This window comes from Chiloscyllium plagiosum, unplaced genomic scaffold, assembly GCF_037043375.1.
Source record: "Chiloscyllium plagiosum isolate Xiang-an unplaced genomic scaffold, Cpla_swu_hap1 HiC_scaffold_8, whole genome shotgun sequence".
NCBI classification, from domain to species: Eukaryota; Metazoa; Chordata; class Chondrichthyes; order Orectolobiformes; family Hemiscylliidae; genus Chiloscyllium; species Chiloscyllium plagiosum.
In genome coordinates, this window is record NW_028270146.1 from 43,883,145 (window position 1) to 43,906,219 (window position 23,075).

General features: G+C 37.5%; 1 protein-coding gene and 1 long non-coding RNA gene across 7 annotated transcripts in view; one reads left to right on the forward strand and one right to left on the reverse strand.

Annotated features, from left to right (window-relative positions):
* Window positions 1-23,075, forward strand: part of LOC122553506 (kelch domain-containing protein 1) — an 88,668-nt gene that overhangs the window by 50,404 nt on the left and 15,189 nt on the right. For all 6 annotated transcript variants that reach the window (XM_043697366.2, XM_043697372.2, XM_087989755.1 and 3 more), the window contains 5 exons: window positions 2,101-2,184; window positions 4,406-4,486; window positions 6,261-6,319; window positions 9,689-9,801; window positions 16,626-16,698. In XM_043697366.2, coding sequence (XP_043553301.1) covers window positions 2,101-2,184; window positions 4,406-4,486; window positions 6,261-6,319; window positions 9,689-9,801; window positions 16,626-16,698 — 410 coding nt within the window. The remainder of the gene's footprint in view (window positions 1-2,100; window positions 2,185-4,405; window positions 4,487-6,260; window positions 6,320-9,688; window positions 9,802-16,625; window positions 16,699-23,075) is intronic.
* Window positions 9,210-23,075, reverse strand: part of LOC122553508 (uncharacterized) — a 33,021-nt gene continuing 19,155 nt past the window's right edge. The window contains exons 2-5 of the long non-coding RNA XR_015757881.1: window positions 17,870-17,996; window positions 16,349-16,447; window positions 14,133-14,277; window positions 9,210-9,443 (exon numbers count right to left, since the gene is read on the reverse strand). This is a non-coding gene — a long non-coding RNA (uncharacterized LOC122553508). The remainder of the gene's footprint in view (window positions 9,444-14,132; window positions 14,278-16,348; window positions 16,448-17,869; window positions 17,997-23,075) is intronic.

Below are 23,075 nucleotides of genomic sequence, written 5' to 3' on the forward strand. Positions count from 1 at the left end.
ATAACGGTGCAAAGAATTCTCTTTGGTGTAGGTACAACCTATCTCTATAATTTGTAGAAATTCTGGAATTCCCCTCCCTAACTGCATTACGGGGGTATCTACACCAAATAGACTGTCGTAGGTTCAAGGCAGCTCACCATCACCTTACCAAGGGCGATTACTGAGAGCTAATAAATGCTGTCCAGCCAGCAAAGCCCACGAGTTATGATCCAAATCAACAGAAAGAATAAATGCTTCATAAACTGCAAATGAGAGAGTGCGGGAAACTCAGCTTCATAAAACAGCATGAGAGGGAGCAGGTACAGCAACTGCAGAAACACTGCAAAATTGTGTTCAGGGATAGTACTTCCTGGAACAGTGTATCCGGCAGTGGACAGCTCACAGCTAGCTGAGCCTGGGGTTCTGTCTATCTGTCAATTTGAGATTATAAAAGAAAGCTGATGTTGCAGGGAAACAGATGAGTGATTGTATGTCAGTATTTTGTTTAGTTGTCTTCCAAAACAATGATAACTTATTTGTAATTGTAAGATTTTACTTAGTGTTGGTAATTTTTTTTAGATTAGATTACTTATAGTGTGGAAACAGGCCCTTTGGCCCAACAAGTCCACACCGACCCGCCACCCACCCAGACCCATTCCCCTACATTTATCCCTTCACCTAACACCATGGGCAATTTAGCATGGCCAATTCACCTAACCCGCACATTTTTATTTTGGACTGTGGGAGGAAACAAGAGCACCTGGAGGAAACCCACACAAACACGGGGAGAAGGTGCAAACTCCACACAGTCAGTCGCCGAGGCAGGAATTGAACCTGGGTCTCTGGCGCTGTGAGGCAACAGTGCTAACCACTGTGCCACCGTGCCGCCCTGAAATAAAACTATTGAATGTGTAAGGGTTATTAATTTTAAATTAACACAAAATAAAGACATCAAGGGGGTGAAATACTGCAGCAGCAGAATGTGGAGGCTTCTAAATGCAGCTATCATCCAGGATAAACATCTGCCATGTCTGGCCGCAAGAACTATGGCTTAGAGGTTATGAGCTGGAGGCTGAGCTACAGACACTGAAAGGTCATGGAGGGAGAAAATTACTTATATGTTTTGTTCCAGAAGGGAGTCACACCCCTTAGTCTTTTGATTTGGTCAATAATCAGGGACAGGAAGTCTCTGACTTCAAATGGGACAGTTTAGAGGAATGAAATGGTGGGAGTGCAGGAGCCTTAGCCCTTGCAATTGTCCAACAGACTTAAGGTTCTTGCTCTCTGTATGGATGAAAGCAGGGGTGGCAGAGTAAATTAGCAAACTGTCCATGGCACCATTGTACAGGAAGTCATTCAAATAGGAGCAGTGATTAGAAACGTAAATGGTCGTATGGAACTACATATTCAGAGGAATACATGTTATACATTAGAATATAAATGTTTCTGAGGAGTCTGAATCCATTGGTTTTAGTGAGAGCTTAATTTAAACACATTCTTAAATCTCAGCATTAATTGCTGGCCCCCTATACTAGTACAATGAATTCTCACCCAGTCAGCCTTTAATCAATATATCTATCATGTTCCCTCATTCCTTTAGGTTTTAAGCATCCTGTTGGACCTGATAACAATTGACATAAGTTTCTGCCTGATGAAGGGCTTTTGCCTGAAACGTCGATTTTCCTGCTTCTCGGATGCTGCCTGACCTGCTGTGTTTTTCCAGCACCACTCTAATCTTGACTCTGATCTCCAGCATCTGCAGTCCTCACTTTCGCCTATAGGTTTCTGCAGCTGAGTGTGAATGTCCAGGTGGCTATGCTGCCTGCCCGAAGCCAAGATATGGGATATCTGTTCAGGCTGGAGAGGAACTTACACTGGAAGGTAGAGGAATCAGTGTTTGTAGTCTGGATAGAGATTAAAAGACATGGGTAGAACTGGGAAAAAAAAGATTTTTCTGAGAGAGTGTGAGAGTAATAGTGATTTACATATAGAACATTGAATGGTCCATTTACAGATATGCTTTTAATGCTATTCACAAAATAATTTTGGATGAAGACCTGAAATTTATAACAATGTTTGATATCTTTGTCATATTTGATTTGGAGGTTTTTTTTCTTTCAGGAAGAAGAGATGTTCTGGGGGTGGAATTATGACATCCATGTCTTTGACCCCAACTTAAACATCTGGTACCAGCCAACAACTAGAGTAAGTTGAAATTTGTAGGATAACCACTTTGTTATCCCAGATTTTATGTTGCATGATTGATAAGTAAATTCAAAGTTTAAAATGATTGTAAAAGCTATGGTTAAGTATGTATTACCTTGCTTTACAGTTGTAATATTGATCTTCGAAGTTGTGTACAGTTGTAAAAGTGCATGCATGAAGGGGTCCTTTATATCTACTTTATCCTTTTTGCATGATGAGCTACATTTCAATATTTTGTTCATTCATTCTTACTCAGTCAAGGGAATGCTGAATGAAGATCGGAAAGATGTGCTTTAGCACAAAATTAAGCAAAATAAAAAGCAATGTCAAAGGAATAAATAGTTGCTTTTTGCAAAAAAAATGAATAAAAATGATAATGAATAAAACCAAGTCACAGAGCTATTGATAAAATTGTTTTTGTCTTTTTGCTTAACAAGCAGAGCCAGGAAGACAGACTAGCCCTCCCCAGGTTTGTCAATTTTTACAATTGAGTAATTGGAGAAGCTGTGAAAGCAGCAAAACAATTTTTCTCATTCTACCCTGCCTGAACTTCTATCTGCCCCCATAAGACGCTTCCTGTTGTTATTCTTACATTTGGCAATTGTCATTTAGTGGGCCAATGCCTGTACAGGAAAGTGAGAGAGAGAAAGAGTACAGCCAAAGATGAAGGAGAATGCAACTTGGTTGTGAAAATAAAGAGACCTTGGAGTGCAGGTTCATAGTTCCTTGACAGTTGAGTTGCAGAGAGATAGGATAATGAAGAAGGCGTTTGGTATGCTTTTCTTTATTGGTCAGGTCATGTTGCGGCTGTACAGGACATTGGTTAGGCCACTTTTGGAATATTGTGTGCAATTCTGGTCGTCTTCCTATTGGAAGGATGTTGTGAAACTTGAAAAGGTTCAGAAAAAATTTACAAGGATGTTGCCAGGGTTGGAGGATTTGAGCTATAGGGAGCAGTTGAATAGCCGAGGGCTGTTTTCTCTGGAGCATCAGAGGCTGAGAGGTGACATTTTAGAGGTTTATAAAGTCATAAGGAGCACGGCTAGGATAAATAGACAAAGTCTTTTCCCTGGGGTGGGTGAGTCCAGAACTAGAGGGCATAAGTTTAGAGTGAGCGGGGAAAGATATAAAAGAGACTTAAGAAGTAACTTTTTCACGCAGAGGGTGATACGTGTATGGAAGTGGTGGAGTCTAGTACAATTGCAACATTTAAAAGGCATCTGGATGGGTATATGAATAGGAAGGGTTTGGAGGGCTGGCAGGTGGGACTAGATTGGATTGGGATATCTGGTCAGCATGGACAAGTTGGAACGAAGGGTCTGTTTCTGTGGTGTACATCTCTATGACTGTATGACTTTAAAACAAAGCATGACATTTCACTTTCACATGGTTTGTTCCTGCTGCAATCACATGATGGGCTACCTGGCAAACTCCTCAGTAGCAAGCACAGGATAGTAATGGCTTCTATATGGAGGACAGAAGCTCTGTGCAGATCTGTCACTTCCAGTTAGTGATACTTTGATCTGTGAGTCTGCAGGCCTCCGAGAGCCTTAGCAGACTAGCTTCTGGTACATGGACCTTATGCTGGACAACTCACTTTTAGACTCTAGTTATCAAAATTCTTTTGTTGAAGTACCCCTCTTTTCAAATGAATAGTAATCATGGAACCTCCCCATCTAAATTATAATACACATATGTCCAGGTTTTGAGTATCATGTTGTATCACGGTGCCCTTCCTTTTATTTTCAAACCTTTTTAAACCCCCCTGCCACCATGAACAAAATGGAATGTATCTGGCATCCGTTATCAGATTGTTTGTTAGTGATCTTTCTATCGCTCTCAGCAATTATTCTTGTGTGCCCTTGGCTCTCAGGTGAGGCAGTCAGTCAGCACTGCCCAGGTAAGCTCCTTACTTTGCTATTGCCTCCAGCTTTGCTATTGTATACAACTTGACTATTTTTCAAACTCTTTGAAACATCTCCTGGAACAGACTGATATATAAAGTAGAGTTTCTCAATCACTTGCATGTGTTTTAAATGGTTTTGTCCCAAAGCTGTTTTCCTCAGATTAGCCCTCATTCTGAAGATGAGTTTTGCTTCACAGATATGGCGACACAATTTTACCCTCATGCACTAATTTTAGTAAAATATGCTTTATTATTTAGTTTTTATAAAAATATTTACTGTGACTTTGACATACTTGAATGTGTACTGTTTTATAGGGAATGCCTCCTCGCCCTCGAGCAGCACATGCATGTGCCACATTGGGAAATAAAGGATTTTTATTTGGAGGAAGAATACTGGTGAGTTGTGTATCTATTCTTCTAACAGAAAAACAATGTTAAAAATACTGATGCCTTTATTAAGCCTAAATCACAGATACAGTATAGTGAAAGGTGATTTTTTTATGAAGCAAAATTGTACAGGTATATGTTTATCATAAATAGTCAGAATTTGTATTTGGTAATATTTAGTATATGTACATTTCAAAAGGTCTTGTTGATAGGTAGCAATGATCTTTTTTTTCTCTTGGCAAAATAGTACTGTACCATGGAGGTTTTTTTTTAATTTGTTCATGGAATATGAGTGTCACTGACTAGGCCAGCATTTATTGCCCATTCTTAATTTGGAGGGTAGTTAAGAGTCAACTACATTGTTGTTAGTCTGTAGTCATATGAAGCCAAACCAGATGACGGTGACAGATTTCACTCCCAAGCATTGTGTGCATGAGTTTCACTGAGCTTCATTAAATAAAAACAAAGCAAAATATGATTTATCAAGTCAGATCTCCATCTGACCTTTGAGATCTGACTTGTCCAGTAATATCAATTGGAATCAACTCTGAAAACTTCTTCCAGTTGTACCAATGGCATGAAACCCCTTGCTGCTAACCTCAAAAATCTCTTCTACAAATTATGTAAGATCATTTGTCCCTATGTCTGATAGATCCTGGAGATGAGATTTTAACTTATTCAAAATTCACCCAATTGCACAGTGTTAAATTCAGACCTTGGATATTCTCCCAAACTGTTTGAAACCCTGTGATTGAGTGATTGTAAGCCCAACCTCTTCGCCCAGTGTTCCTGGATTCCATACCTTCCCCATTCTAAAGATCCAAAACTTCACGTTATGCTGAAATTCAAATGCGCAGAATATTTATCAAAGCTACTCAACAGTTTTCAAGACATGCCTAAAGGGAAAGGAAAATTTCGAAAATCCAATGTAATAACTCAAAGCACAGAAATGCTCAATAGGTTTGTGTTCTTTGGAGGAAAAAGGGATAAAGGGCAAAGGTGAATTGATTACTATGTCTTTACCACTACTTTCCTCACAGGATCATTCATTTAATCAACTTAATCATTGCTAATAAATTACTTGTGGCTCTATTAAGTTCTTTGGTATGTTTATTAGCCATCATTTATTAATTCATTTCTGTACTTCATTTGATATGCTTGTGATTGCCTGTATATAAATTTATTCACTGATGTTTGCTGGTCCGCTAACTTATTTGAATTTGCTTGGTATAGTAGCTATGTCTTAAATCATTGTTGCTGAAGTTTCGATTTATGGCACCCATTGTAGTTTGCTAAGCCAATAATTTCTAGATAGCTACAACATTAAATTCACAGAATTATTTTGTTATCTGTGGGACCTGATGCATGTGGTCGGTGTTGATTTCTTTAGGTTCAAATTCCCTGTTATGCATCATCAAAAATACATTTCACTAATTTTTACTATTACTCTTTTAATCACTATTGTAAATACTTGTGTTATATATTTTTTATTTTGTAGACTATTTAAAAACACAACATATGGGACTCCCAGTGTGTAACCTGACAGGAACTTGAGTAATAAAATTGAAAAACTGTATGTCAGCATATAATTCTGGAGCAAGAATGTCACCATTTCTTAATTGATTTCTCTTCACACGGATCCAATATAGATCCATTTATATTGTCTCATATGTATGTTGAGTATTGCCACGGTAGATAAGTTGAGATTTCTTTAAAAGTGTGGACAAACCACAAATTAGATACTTCTGTTGATGTGTAAAATATATCATTGCTTGATTTCCAGGAAACGAGAATTAATGATTTGCACTGCTTGAACTTAGATACATGGACTTGGTCAGGAGAGTAAGTAGTTTAGTTTTCTATATAAATATGTAGATTATGTATAAGCAGTAGTCCACCTTTTCCCTTGATTAATGTTTCTCCTAGTAACTTGTTAATGTTGAAATTCTGTGGACCTTCTATTTGGAAACCTTCTCATCATTGTCTGACAGGGAAGAACTACTAGTTTTTATATAGAACCCTTAGCATAAAACATCTCTGAAGTGCTTTATGGAGGCATTATAAAGCAAAATTTGATGGCCAGCCATATTCGGCAGTGCTAGGATAAATGGCCAATAATCAGAGTCAGAGAACTGTACAGCATGGAAACAGAACTTCAGTCCAACTCATTCAAGCTGACCAGATTTCCTAAATTAATCTAGATCAATTTGCCAGTATTTGGCCCGTATCCCTCTAAAGACTTCTGATTCATGTAATCATCTAGATGCCTTTTAAATATTGTAATTGTACAGCCTCCACCATTTCCTCTCGCATCTCATTCCCTAAATGCATCACCCTCTGCATGAAAACATTGCCACTTGGGTCCCTTTTAAATCTTTCCCCTCTCCCCTTAAACCTATGCCCTCTAGTTTTGGACTTCCCCACCCTGAGGAAAAGAACTTCCCTATTTACCCTATCCATGCCCCTCATGATTTTATAAACCTCTATAAAGTCATCCCTCAGCCTTTGATGCTTCAGGGAAAATAGCCCCAGCCTGTTCAGCCTCTCCTTATAGCTCAAATCCTCCAACCCTGGCAACAACCTTGTAAATTATTTCTGAACCCTTTCAAGTTTCAAAACATCCTTCCTATAGCAGGGAGACCAGAATTGCACACAGTAGTCCGAAAGTGGCCCACCCAATGTCCTGCAACATGACCTCCCAACTCCTATACTTATTGCACTGACCAATAAAGGCAAACATACCAAATGTCCTCTTCACTATCCTATCTACCTTGGACTCTACTTTCCAGAACAATGAACCTCTCCAGGGTCTCTTTGTTCAGCAGCGGTCCCTAGGATGTTACCATGAAGTGCATAAGCCCTGCCCTGAATTGCCTTTCCAAAATGCAGCACCTCACATTTATATAAATTAAACTCCATTTCCCAGTCCTCAACCCATTGGCCCATCTGACCAAGATGTGGTTGTGCTCAGAGGTAGCCTTCATCACTGTCCACTGCACCTCCAATTTTGGTGTCATGTGCAAACTTCCTAACCATTCCTGCTACGTTCATATCTAACCCATTTATATAAATGATGAAAAGCGGTGGACCTAGCACCAATCCTTGCAGCACCCTGCTGGTTACTGGCCTCCAATCTGGAAACCAACCCTCCACCACCACCTTCTTTCTTCCATCTTGGTCAAAAATAGGTTACCTTTGGTCAAAGAGGTGAATGTAAGTAGTGTCATGAGCAGGGTAAGCACAAAAAGGATGTTCCTGAAAGCGGAAACGGTACTGAGCTGGATGATTGGCCATGATCACATTGAAGGGCCAAATGGCCTGCATGAGATCCTATTTTCTATGTCACAAAGGAGAGAAGAGAGATGAAGAGGAAATTCTGTGGTTTGGGGTTTTGGCAGTTGCTAATACTGGAGCACTTGGTCAGAGATACTGAAGAGAAGCACAACTTGAAAGATTATGGGTTTGGAGGAATTTACAGATGGAGTGGGTGAGACACTGGAAAGATTTGAAAATGAGAATATCAAAATTGATTGTTGCTTATTTATAAATTGATACAAGTCAATGAGCATAGGGTTAATTAGTGAACAGGACTTGTACAAGTTGGCACATAGACAGTAGACTTTGGATGACCTAAGATTAATGGAGGGTATTGGGATTGAATTGGGATGGTCAGATCTGCAGGTAACAAAAGCATGGATGAGGAACGCAGGAATGGAGTCAGGAAATGTTATAAAGATAGATATAGGCTGCCTGAGAGATGATAGAGCTGTGATTGGAGACTTATCCATGTATTTTATTCAGCTCCTTTACTCTTAGTCATGATTTTTTTTTAAAACTTAGTAATCTCCTTTTTGAACATCTTTTACTGTCATTCAATTTATCATTTTGTCCAACCAGTTAGTCTTGGTTAAATCAACTTTGTTCCGACTGAAATGAAGTAGTTTTAGATCCAACAACTTCATCTTGGATTCTCCTGAATTAGTTTCATTTCCAGCAGACAATCACCAGAGGAAAAATTTGACTAGTTGATAATTCAGGATAGAATCAGTAAATACTTACACGTAAACTAATAAATGATGGTCAGTTTAAAAGACACGTTATGTTTGATTTAACTGAATTTATATGACAGAGAGTTTAAACAATATAGACATATGTGCAGATTTTCAAAAAATGTTTGAAATGTTGCCATAGAAATCACAGGTGTTTGGTGTAAAATTGGATTAAACGACCTTTTGAGCCTCTTCCACCATTGAATCGCAATGGCAGATCTGGCTCATGAAATTAAAGAAAATGCTCTTACATTGGTAAGAGATAAATGGAAGCAATAAGTGCAGAAGTGTAACTGAATGCTTCTCAGATTTGAGTGATGGAATCCTCATTTCTATTTTTATAAATGTTTGAGACACAAGCAAACCAATTAGGGGTCATGCCAAACTGAGGAAAATTTAGTGAAAATTTTGATTAGTGGAGTAGGTACATAAGTAGTTCAGTGCAGAAGAGCATGAATTTTGTTACATTTTGATGGAAAATATAATAATAATGAATAAATAATTATCAAATTCTAAAACTTTTAACTGAAAGTTATTAATTGACTTCATGAAGATTATTTCTCACGTAAAAACTTTTCATAAAGGTTACATGCTTCCAAGTACTGAGTTTCACTGGACAAACTTCTTCAAAACCACAAAATCTCGCTAAAGATTGCTTGCTTTTAATTAGTGAAGATGCTTCAAAATGTATAATTTTGTTTTATCAGTTTGAGATCTGAAGTGTATATTGTTTCCTGTACTATTTCCAGTACTGTACTTGAATGAATAAGAGTTTAGTGTTCACCATCTGGCACACTGTCCAAGAACCTTTGTGCATTAAATTATATTTTAATTCAGAGGAATGATGACTTTGGAAGGGATCTTCTACATTTGGCTTTCAGAAAAGTGTTTGGGGTGAGCCGCAGTCAAAATAGTTGCTGTAGTGAGAAAACATGCACAGTTATTGGAACATAATCTATCTCCTTTTTAAAAAAAAATAAATTAAGATTCATAAATCACAGCAAATGTCACGTCTTTCGTAAAGATGAATAAAATTTCATCATTTGTACAAGGTAAATGCATGTTTAATACTTTGGTAAGACACTCATTTGTGTGGTTTTTGAATAAGAAGCAGATAGATATAAAATTACTGTTTTTTTCCTACCCTGTATCTTACCTTTAGAATTACCATTAAAGGAGTACGTCCACAGGGTCGTTCATGGCACACTCTGACTCCTGTGACAGATGATCAGCTTTTCCTTTTTGGAGGATTAAGTGCAGAAAGTCAACCTCTTAGTAAGTATGCACATTTGTTTTCCTTTGTACAGAAGATATAACTATAGCCACACCCTTTTTTCTTGGAAAAGTGTTGTTGGCTACATTTCTTTTTCTCCATTTTCATTTTCTCTTTTAAGCTACACTTCTATTGCAGTGACAGCCCAACCAAGTCTAAAATCCCCTTAAGTCTTTTTCCCTCTCCCTGCAATCCCTGATATATCCCCAACCCTCATTCTCCCCTCTCCATGATCCTACTTTCCACAGTGCTGATAGCTCCTCTTTTTCCTCTCTGCCTACTTTGTAATGTCTTAGTTCTGTACTCAAACTTTGTTCCACAGTTATCCTTGATCTCCCAACTCTTAACTTTGGGGCTCAGACCAATCTACTCTCAGTTGTTCGTAGATGGTATTGCTTATTTTATGTGGATGCATCATAAATTGGGGAGGGTTACAGCACTGCTCGGAAAATATATTGTACTGAAATACCCTCGGCCATTCATTCCTGGAGAACTTTGGACAACCCTGTCAGTCCATCATTTTGAAGCTTAGAGCATTGAGATGGATTAGAGAGACTGCTGATGATTTGTGACAAGAAATGTAAGGAGCCCTCTTAACGTGATTTTAAAAAGCATATTGCATGTTTGTGCAAAACAAGTGTCTGTTATTAATATTCTTGGATAAATAATAAAGCTTGTACTTAGATATACAGCATAGAAACAGGCCTTTTGGCCCAACCATTTGATATACATTTTATTCAAGCCTCCTTTCTTATTTAAAATTATAGTCATAACCATTTAGTCCTTTCTTCTTCATGCTTGCCTAGTTTTCCCTTGAATGCTTCAATACTATTTGCTTAAAACACCACCTGTTGTCACGAGTTCTACATTGTTACCACCCTTGATGAATTCCGTATTGGATTTCTTAATGATTATCTTGTATTGACAAGTGGAAATATTCTCTCTGTATCCACTCCATCAAACCATTCATCATTTTTAAAAACCTCTCAATCTTTTCCTAAGAAGGAACAAAAGTATCCCACTCAGCCCTTTGAGCCTGCTCTGCCATTTAATAAGATCGTGGCTGATCCAATCTTAACCTCCAGCCTATATTACTGTATACTGTCAGTAATCTTTAATCCCATTAGAAATAAAGAATCTATTTACCTCCCCTGAGCAAGGGAATTCTAGAGACTGTCAACATTCTGAGAGAAAACAAAATCTTTATCTCTGTCCAAATGGGTGACAACTTACTTTTAAACTGTGACCCTCCAGTTCCAGATTCTTCCATAGGAGAAAACATCCTTTGCAGTCAAATCCCCTCAGGATGTTATATGTTTCAATTAAATTCCCTCTCTTCTAAATTTCAGAGGATACAAGGGTAGACTATCGAGCCTTTCCTCAAGGAGGTCCACTCATTCAGATATTAGTCTGGTAAACCTGCTCTGAACTGCTTCCAACAGATTAACGTGCTTCCATTAGTACATTGATCACTGCAGATGTGGTCTCACCAATGTCCTTTAAAACTGAAGTGTAACCCCTCTATTTTTGCATTCAGTTTCCCTCATAATAAAACCTAACATTCCACTAGCTTTCCTGATTACTTGCTGTACCTGCGCACTAACCTTCTGTGATTCATGCATTAAGACACCCACATTTCTCTGCACCTCAGAGGTCTACAACTTGTCACCATATGGATAATCACTTTTTTAATCTTTGGTTCAGATGCCCAATCTTTCGATCTTTTCCAGATATGCATACCCAATCATTTACTTGTAAATCTTCATTATATCTATATATGGTGACCAGAACTGTATGAAATAAGGGAAGTCCTCACTTAAAGTAATGGTTGCCTTCATGAAAATCACAACTTTGTGAAACATTCTTAATTGAAGCATTTTTTTTCCCATGGGGATCAATATTAAAGCAGTAAGTTACATTTCTATGGACATGTTTGCTTGAGGGTAAAAAAATATACAGGTTGAAACATCATATTGCACATGTGTAAATTGCATATTCCAGCTGAAGTAACTTTCAAAGTAAACTAAATCACTAAATATAAAAGTAACACTGCCATTCGGTACTTATGGATTTTTCCCAGCAAACCACAAATTGTAGGCATTTAGAAAAGTACACCATTTCAATCAGGAACAAAGTAACCTTTAAAAAGCAAAGAAATATGGTGTAACCTATTTACCAGTAATGTGAAAATTAAATTCGCCTGAAGTTTTAATCGAGTAAGTTTCATCTTGTGGCAGAAATTGGTCAGAACTGCCTACTAGCGAAGAGAGGTTATTGACAGGAGCAAGGGCAGAGGGGCTGATTGTGAAAGGAAAAACATCGGGAATTTTTTTGAGAACAGGCATGCTACACTCTAAGGCAATAAGAAATAATATTTCTTGGAATAATTCAACATTTTTCCAAGAGGTGACTAGGTTGTAGATGAGGGCAGTGCATTTGACGTAGTCTACTTGGATATCAGCAAGGCTTTTGAGAAGGTCCTGCTTCGGAGACCGATAGCAAAGGTAAGAACCCATGGGATCTGAGGAAATTTGGCTAATTGGATGCAAAATTGCTGAGTAGCTGGAAGCAGAGGTGATTGTTGAGGTTGATTTTGTGACTGGAAGTCTGTGTCCAGTGAGTTTCTGTAGGGTCATTTTGGGCCTTTACTATTTGTGGTATAAAAGATTTAGACCAGAATGTACGAGAGTTGATCAGTAAATTCTCAAAGTAGGAAAATTGATAGGGCAGTAAATAGGAACCAGCCTTAGGTTACAGGAGGATATAGACAATCTGATCATATGGACTGATCAGTCGCAAATAGAATTCAATCCAGGTAAGTGTGAGGTGATGTACTTGGGCAGGACAGACATGGCAAGGGAATACATGATGAACAGTAGGACCCTAGGAAGCGCTGAGGATCAGAGGGACCTTGTGCTTGTCCACTTGTCATTTAAGGTAGCAGGACAGGTAGATAAAATGGTTAAGGAGGCACATGGGATTCTTATCTTCATTAGCTGAGACATAGAGTTTAAGATCAAGGGGGTGTTGCTGAAAACTGCATAGAGTATTGTGTGCTGTTCTATAATGTGGATTCCAGGAAGGATTTGATAGTGAGTTTTAATTGTGAAGAGAATTGGATAGACTGGGATTAGTTTCCTTAGAACAGAGGAGACTGATGGAGGAAACGTGGTTGAGCTATATAAAGTTATGAGGCTTAGACAAAGTATATAGGAAGGAATCTTTTCCCTTTGGTGGAGAGGTCCAATAACCAGGGGACATAGATTTAAGGTAAAGTGCAAGACATTTAGAGGGGATGTGAGAAAACTTATTTTCAGTCAAATGGTGATGGAAATCTGGAACACACTAAGGGTAATGCAAATGGCATGATGGCTCAGTAGTTAGCACTGTTATTTCACAGCACCAGGGACCTGGGTCCGATTCCATCGTTGTGCAACTGTATGGTGTTTACACATTTTCCCTTTGTCTGCATGGGTTTCTTCCAAGTGCTCTGGTTTCCTCCCACAGTCCAAAGATGTGCAGTTTTGGTGGATTGGCCATGGGAAATGCAGGATAACAGGAATAGGGTAGGGTGTGGGCCTGAGTGGGATACTCTTCAGAGGGCCAATATGGACATGATGGAATCTTCCACACTGAAGATTCTATTCTAGAAGCAGAAACTCTCATAACATTTAAGTATTTAGATGTGCACTTGTGATGCCAAGATAAAGTGGGCAGCACGGTGGCACAGTGGTTAGCACTGTTGCCTCATAGCAGCAGGGTCCCAGGTTCAATTCCAGCCTTGGACAACTGTCTGTGTGGAGTTTGCACATTCTTCCCTTGTCTATGTGGGTTTCCTCCGGGTGCTCCGGTTTCCTCCCACAGTCCAAAAGTGTGCAGGTTAGGTGAATTGGCCATGCTAAATTGCCCATAGTGTTAGATGAAGGGGTAAATGTAGGGGAATGGGTCTGGGTGGGTTGCACTTCGGCGGTCGGTGTGGACTTGTTGGGCCGAAGGGCCTGTTTCCACACTGTAAGTAATCTAAGTAGTCTAATCTAAACAAGGCTATTGGCTAAGGGCTGGAAAATGGGTTTGGAATAGTTAGGTGGATGTTTTTGACTAGTGCAGACTTGATGCAGACAATCCCCTCTCCTCCATCTCTGGACTTGACCGGAGCCTTTTCCTGACCGCCAGACCTTCCACACACCCTGAACCTACCCTCAGCAGCTCCATCACTTGCCTGGCCCTCTTGTCTCCCACCTGGTACCTTACATACCTGTCAACCTATCTACCTGATACTCTACTTATTTAGCTTATATGGCACTGTAAACTCTCACCTAAAGCATGTACTTACCCTTTCACAGGAGCTGACAAAGTTAATGTCTGTGATGCTCGACTTTTAAATCACAGAATATGGTAACTGGTTGGTGTAGTTTGTCTTCTCCTGACTGTACTGCAGTACAAGGAGTTTCTCAGAATGAAATTATAACTTCATGTTTCTGAAAAAGCCCCAATCAGAATCTCCTGTTAGAAATGCACAACTCTCTCATCATCTAAAAAAGGAGCAAAATGTCAATAATCATGTGATTACCATTCCTCAGACAATCCAGCCCAAAGCTAATGTAAACATGTACATGTTAGGAAACTTACTAGCATTAAGCTAATTACCTTTTATATGTTATTAAAATTTTTACAATGTATGAAGAAAATTAGAAATCTCATTCAGAAATTCAAATGAAGTATGAGAAAAAAATCTCTTTGGAGAGTAGCATTTATTACTGTGTTGTCAGTTGCTGCATGATTTTCTGTTTAAAAATAAGACTGAAAATTATATGGATTTATGAACCATTAGATAAACAGTATTTGAAATGTAGTGGACCAGTTCTGGAATGATGGGATCTATAGAAAGCAGCTGATCGGCATTTAATAGAGTAGGTAAAATGGTTCTGATATTTAGGTTTGTTCAGTTTTCCATGAGTCAGCCACATGCTTTCTAGAGTTTTACATTGAGCTTGGTTGCCTTCTTTGCTAGAAAATGGACCCCCACAGAACAATTAGTCAGTGGAGAGAGCAACTTCTAGATAGGCAAGAGTTATTTCTGTACTATGAAATGGCGCTCATGAAGTAATGGTTTATTAGGTTTTTATGTATGAGACTTTTTTGTATTTAATAACAAGTTGCTGATTTGTATTTTGTAAACACCACCTGATTTGAGCAATTCAGTTGATTTTACAGTTGTGTGTTAGTTGGTAGCTGTCTTTGCCCTAGGATATGGGATTTCAGGACTAGGGGTGACATTTTTAAGGTGAGAGGAGAAAGAATTAAAAAAGACCATGAGGGGCAATTTTTTTATACAGGGTGGTTCGCATGTGGAATGGACTTCCTGAGGAAGTGATGGATCTGGGTATAATTACAATGTTTAAAAGAGGCAATACAAGATTAAATTAGATTACTTATAGTGTGGAAACAGGCCCTTTAGCCCAACAAGTCCACACCGATGCGCAACCCACCCAGACCCATTCCCCTACATTTACCCCTGCCCCTAACACTATGGGCAATTTAATATGGCCAATTCACCTAACCTGCACATTTTTGGACTGTGGGAGAAAACCGGAGCACCCGGAGGAAACACATGCAGACACGGGGAGAATGTGCAAACTCCACACAGTCAGTCGCCTGAGGTGGGAATTGAACCTGGGTCCCTGGCGCTGTGAGACAGCAGTGCTAGCCACTTTGCCACTGTGCCGCCCACACATTTAACTTAAAGGTGTTTAACTTAACCTTCTAAGAGAATATATCTGTCGATTTTAGTGCAACATATGATGTCCAGCACATTCAACTGACCATTCAACCCATCCAATCCAGTCACCATTTATCCTTCAGTCAAACCTTCTCTCATTCTTCCTTACCTAGCTTATTCGTGTAACCATGTAATCCCTTCTACCTTGTATGCAAATGTAGCTTTCCTGAAAACTGTTCTTTTCATCCTTTTCCTGATGAGTATAAACTTGCACCGTTGCACATTATTTATGATTGAATGGTCTGATCAGAAACTGATTATACGTACTACACAGATGTACACGCATACACACCCCCACTCTGCAGCCATAACATCCTTGTTGTGGAGGAAGACCCATCTCCTGCAGCTGTCCCCTATTCGTATTCCAACTTCAGTCCATGCAGCACCAGAGCTTTGGTAGTTGGCACTGCCAGGATTGTGTAGGTGGGCCCATGAAGGGGGCCTGATGGATCCTGGGGTGAGTAATTCACAGGTATTGGGCCTGGAGCCTTTCTCCACCTGAGGGAGGGATGAGTAGGAAGAAAGGAGGAGTGCTGTTGTCTTGGGGAAATCCCCAGTGGTGTACGCTGCCCTCCAAAGATGGTAAGATAGTACCCTTCATACCTTCATGCTGTTTTTGATAAGTGTTGGTCACTCTTGCCTGACTGTCCATGCAAACCATTTTATGGTGTACGTAGGATAATACTAGGATCAGTGATCTTTCAACAAGCTTAATTGAATTGTAATTGTTTATGTGCAGTGTGCTGACACTGATTTTTGCAGCCGCTTACCCTCCATCATATTCAGCAGCTTGTTCTAAGGTGAGCTTGTGGATAGGTGGGAAGGTGGTGGACACAACACTATTGTGTGCTCCTCTACCAAAGGTACACCTGAAGAAGAATAAATATTCAACCCTTTAATTGTATGTAAAATATAATTCTCAGTTGAACAATAACCATTGCACCGGAATGTAGGTAATCTATCATTATTCCAGTTACAGTTATAAATTATTAATAGCAGTGATGACTTCAGCTTTAAGTCAGAAGTAACGCTCCTTATTTCTTCCAGGTGATGCATGGATTTACAATGTTGGAGCTGCAGAATGGAGGCAATTAGAACACTGCCCTAGAAATAGACCAAGGTAAAAACAAGCCGCTTAGAGTTTCTACTGAAGAATATAACATTGTTTATACTGCACATAAACAATATTCAGTATCTTCTATTATTTAATAAGATTTTCTCGGATTTAGCCATATTTCAATATTTAGGCAGTGGACAGGTACAAGACGACAATGAAGGTAACATTTATGTCAATTTATATATATGTTGTAACAAGTGGGCAATTTTATTTATATCCTCAATCATCTGCAGAATCTCTAACACTAAAGGTGCACTGACCAGTTCTAAATTGTTTGAAGTACAGAATCAGTTTTTAAATAAGAATTATAATAATTTAACTGTAACCTAATTTGGGAAAAAAGCCTAATTAAAAAATAAATTAATTTGGAAAAGAAACTATAGAGATACTGCTAATATAAAACAACAAATCTAATTAGAGTACTAATATGTGATGCTGCACTATTTAACTTGCACCTGCAATTATCTGCAAGTTCATAATTTCTGTGTCATTTTAGAATTCGGTGAAAAATGGCTTGTTACTTCCCCACAGGGAAGAATTGAAAATAGGAAGGTTTTTACCTCCACCTGCACTTACAACAATTACAGAAGTCTGTTCCAGACTATATTGTCCTATTTTGGAAAAAATCAGTTACTAGGTGCTGAGGTAGGTGATGCAAGAAAACCAAATGTATATACTCCTAAGAATTATGCTCAACATTTGCTTCAGAATCCTGTTTCATTAATATTATTAATTAAACTGCAAGTTTAAAAAGCTTCCTTAGCAGAAACGTAATTACTTGAAATAGTTGAGGAAAAAGTGCAACAAAGATAATTTTTAAACCGTAAAATATGTCAAATGATAGATGCATCCAACTCCGATAGGTCAGAAAAAACTATCTTTTCTGGAACTGAAAAAATACAGGATTAGTCTAAATTTGTGGTTTTCTAAATTTATGGATGGTTTATAAAGAATAAGGGGAGATGATCAGTGCCCCTTTCAGGTGCTAGACTAATGTCAGATATTCTTTTAAAGAAAATAAGGCAAGAGCAAAAGTAAAATGAACATGTTCAATTTAAATCAATTTAGCTTCAGGCTTTTTTCAATGAATTAATTTTGATTTAATTTCACTTTCTTTAATCCAACTTTTTTTCATTTGAGATTAATCAGTTAACCACTATTTTGACTAACTCACTTGCAGCATTTATCAGATTCCTTGCTGTGATACTGTGATTGGGTGTCTGGACACAGTCTGTATTTTCTTCTGTGTGTCTCACACTGAAGTCCATCTCATACTTGTGTGAAGAAATAGTGAGCAAATGCTTCCCACAGAAGAAAAGAAATCTGAATGAGATTCGTTATCCAACTATGATTGCATGCTTTACAAATTTTTCATGGTAACATTGGTTGAGCCTTAGAACAAGCTGCTGAATTTCCCTTTGTTAGAAGCCATGCATGATTGATTTTTGACTGAATTCGTGGAATAAATAGAGGAATTTCTGCAAAATTTGCATTTTGTTTTGACTAGACGGTTATTTTTGTTTCCGTTATCCATTTACTAATCCATTAATCTGTTGTTTCTAATTTTAAAACACTTAATCTGAGGATAAAAAAATTGAAGCATATTTCTCGCATCAGAAACAACTTTCCTAAAGTAGAGAAATTTGAAGTAATGCAAATTTCCTCTTTATACAAGGAATTCAACATTTAGTCATAATCCCTAAATGTCCAAACAGCATCTGTTTATTTTGTTTAGAAAATCAATATGGGAAAAGTTATCATTGCATTAAAAATATTGTTTTTAAGAAGTATTAATTTGCATTAATTTAGAAATATATTTATTTTGGTGTTAAATGCGAGAGATAATGCTATTTGACCTTTTTACGTCATTGGAACAAAAGAAATGTAGCATTTCTCCCAGTACTGCTTTTACATTTCCCTCCCATCTGCCAACTACAGTTCAGATTAGACTGCATGAGCTGCTTTAGTACTGAAGAAGATGATATAGTTTTGTAGTTGGTCATGTATATAGTGAAACATTTTTGTCAACGTTTGCTACATGATAATGTTAAATGAAATTTCAGATTATAATGTTTTTCAATGCTAAAAATCAGTTAACTTAGCAACCAGTTACAAATCTACTTCATCTTTGAGTTAGGAGCAGCAAAAGTGATTGAGGAGATTTTCACGATATTACTAGAAACATTTGAAGGAACCAAAGTTACTACATGTTATTTTAATATATTAATATATCGCAAATACTTATAAAACATATATAAATTAAATAATGATCAGGGCATGAGTTTGAAGCTGAATGCCTTCACAATAATTCCTTAATCTTGATGAAAATTTTTGATTCCTGTTTTACTTTTATATAACGACCTGAATAATCTATTAATGGGAGAATGACTGTTTCTGTACAATCATCCACTAGTAAGCTTATATGAATAGGTATCTTGAAATGTTCAATTTCTGAGAATACCATTTCATTTTAGCAGTTAATTATGTATCATCTTAACAAAAGCACATTCTCCCATTTTCCAATCAGAGGAATTTATTTATGCAGAATGATATAGTAGATTAAGAACATGTCAAAAACATCCAAATGCTTAATACTGGTGCAAAATGCATGCTTTAAATTAATTTGCGAGTATGAAAGAAAAGCCTGATTTTGCCCTGAAAAATTTGCATTAAATAGTTGTTTGCAGATTGGGTGCTTAAATTAGAGCAGTACTTGATGAACTGTACATATTTCTGCAGTATGATTTTTGTATCTTTATAAACGTTGATACAGGGTGTTGTTTGCTTTGATAGTTTTAATAATTACTTTTGTATGTACTGTACTGTTGAGTATTTTTACATTGTGGTTTGGCTTTTATTAAAAATTCCCGTCTTATTATATGAATGAATAATTGCAACGTTCTGTAATAGAATTTATACTAGGTACAGCAGTGACATTTTGCACCGTTTTAGATTAGCAGCTACCAAGCGTAATAGAGCACTGTTACAGTCTGTACAAAAAAAAACATCAGGTTGCAAGCTAGGATTTCAACAAGCTCGAGTCAGGAAAGTCTACTCCAGTTCTACGATGAAGCAGACCAGGCAGGAGTTTACCAGCAGCAAGTCATGAGACAAAGGTTTTGATGAGGTGAGGAAAGCAAAGGCAGATGCAGAGTGCAGGGCAAGGAAATGTAGACTGCTTCGTAGATCACTACAAGGTGGGAAAAATTATAATAGTAAATATGTGTAGTTAATGTAGGGTGATTGTTGTAGCAGATCAGTTAAGTGCACTGCATGCTTTCGGATTATATTACATGGTTATATTGCTTAGATTACTTTACATTGCCAGATTATCAGAAAAAATGAATTGTACAGGCTTCACTAGATCTTATAAAAACCAAAAGAACTGCGGATGCTGGAAATCAGATCAAAAACAAAATTGCTGGAAAAGCTCAGCAGATCTGGCAGCATCTATGGAGAGGAATAAGAATTAATGTTTCAGGTCCAGTGATCCTTCCTCAGAACTGAGCATTTCCAGCAATTTCTGTTTTTGTCACTTGATCTAGTTGAATATAGAAAGTTTCATATTGCTAGATTTAGTTTGTAATAAGAAAGGAATGTCGTAAATGTATCTTTCCCTTTTTAGAATCCTTAATTTAAAGCTTTATGTAAATATCAAAAATGTGTTTGAAAACAGTTGTTTTGGGAGTAAAGGTGTTAAAACTTGAATCTATTATATTATATATCCTCAGAATGCCAAATTCAGCTTTAGAATATTTAAAGTTGGACAATCATGTCACATGATTCAGACGGACGGGATTTTATTCTGTTTTACGTTACAACTGGAAAAATAGCCTGATTCGGTAGAACTACATTATTTGCTGATTCCTCACAAATTAAGGGCATGTTTTGTACTATGATGGGGCAAATTTATATAAAATATCCTATAAAGGATTTTCCTTTCCACATAATTATTCTCATGTACAATTTGCTATTTTTGCTTTCCAGTTAAGAAGTATTGTTGTAGTAATGAATCAGTTCTTACTGGTTTTGCCATTTATCCTCGCCTTTGTAAATGTTTATTCTAAATCAGGTTTAAAATTTAGAATCTATTAGAAAGATCCTTTTGTTACAGCCGAGTTTGTTTTCTCCACTGTGATTCGTATAATAAAAACAGTTAAATTTCTGGGCAATATTGAAGAACCAAAACCTTTCAGTTCAGTAAAGTCATCCAATCTTGAAATAATGACATTTTTTTCCATATAAAAACAGCAGAATTTAGACAGGTACTGAACGTAGAACCTCCTTTTCTTAGTCTGTTTGTCATAATGGCATCATGTCTAAAGAGTTAACACGAGTTACCTTTTCGGAGAATTAAGTCTGCATCTACTTCACATGCTCACATGGAATTGATAAAAATCGCCTACAAGAACTTCCCAAGAATGCAAGTGTGGTCCACCAACTGATATTTGGTGCTAATATCTGAAGTGGTGTTGCTGTGTTGGATCTAATGTACCAGTTCTAACAATACACAGTATTGGTTGGAGGCTATGGTTATAATCTCAAATTTTAAGGAACTTGCAGGAAAATAAACTTCTATTTGTAAGAGTAGTGTTGGTAACAGTTGCAGCCCAGTGTTACAAAGAGAACCGTGAAGAAAATGAATATGTGGGATCTATCATTAAAATTCTGAAACATATGTTCAGTTTTTCTGTTAAAACAACTCTCCGAAGCTATATTGTTAGGGAATAATTTGTTTTTTGAAAAAAGAAAATTACTGTTCCCGAATTTAATTTATTATTTTCTCCCTAATCTTCTGAAGTTCTAAGCTATCTAAATATTTCATTCTTTCAACAATATCAGCCTAGGCTGTAAAGGGTGTCTTAGGGAAGTTAGATCATGCCCTCATCCAAATCCACACACTGTTTTTCAGTGACTAAATGGTGACCAAAAGTGAAAACTGAGGCTGATTAATTTCACTCCCTAGGCAAGTGCTGAGGCCAGCTGGAGCACATTTGGTGTACCTATTAGAATTTTTAAAAAAACCTGATAGAGATATTCTGAGTTATAAATAAGCTCATTTTAATTTTGATCTTGTAAACTGATTTGCCTACTACATTTATTCAAAGTGAGCATTACCATATTATCAAAATGGAATTTTGAAGGTCCTTATCGAGGTAAATGGGAACATGAGAGGCCATCAGGCTGCTTATAAATTTAATTATTATGTACCACTTCAGTTATTACTTCTGTTGGTGTTCTGCAGGAAGCCTGTGTCTGAAAATTATTTTGGGTATGGTGGGTTAGAATACATTGAGAGAAATAGTTTAGATTCTAATTATTTTTCCTCTTCCCAAAGCTTCTTCTGTATGGCATGTTGTAATACCATTCTAATGGTGGACAGAATTTCTGCATTTACTCAGAGTCATACGGCACAGAAATAGACCAATTTGTCCATGCTGACCAAGTTTACCAAATTAAACTAGTCCTACTTGCCTGCATTTGACCCATCTCACTCTAAACCTTTTCTATTCATGTACTTATCCAAATGCCTTTTAAATGTTGTAACTATACCTGAATCTACCATTGCTCCAGACAGCTCATTGCACAAACGAACCGCGCTCTCTGAAAAAGTTGCGGCTCAGGTCCCTTTTAGATCCTCTCACCTTAAAAATATGCCCCATACTTTTGAACTTATCCATCCGAGGGAAAAGATGTTTGTTATCCACCTTCCCAAAGTCCGTCAGCATTTTATAAACCTCTAAGATCACCCCTCAACTTCTATGCTTGTGAAAAAGATCCAAGCCTATCCTTTTAACTCACTCTCCAGGTACAGCAATACTGTGGTAAATCTTTTCTGAACCCTTTCCAATTTAATAATATCCTTCCTGTAACAGAGTAACCAGAACTGTACACAGTACTCCAAAAATGGCCTCAACAACGTCCTCAATCTAATTATATCACCTTTCTGAAATATCAAAAAGTGTGAAACATTTTGATATGTCAATTTCAGGGGGAAAAATATCTTACAGCAGATATATTCATGAATACGGTTTAGTCCACTTGATTATTCACTTCATTAAAAAACTGAAAATGGTGTTACTAAATGAACATAAACAAAAACAACTGACAAAGCTAGAAAGATGTTAAACTTTTTGATTGATCATAAGATGTGGGAGCAGAAATAGGCCAATCAGCTTGAGCCATTAAATGAAATCATGGCTGATCTGATAACCCTCAACTCCACTTTCCTGTCTTTTCTCCATAAGCATTCATTTCTTTATTGATTAAAAATTTGTCTATCTCAGCCTTGGAGATACCACAGTTGGAGGATTGTGTGCAGTTTTGGTTTCTTTACCTAAGAAAGGATATACTTGCCACAGAGAATTCAGCAGAGTGTC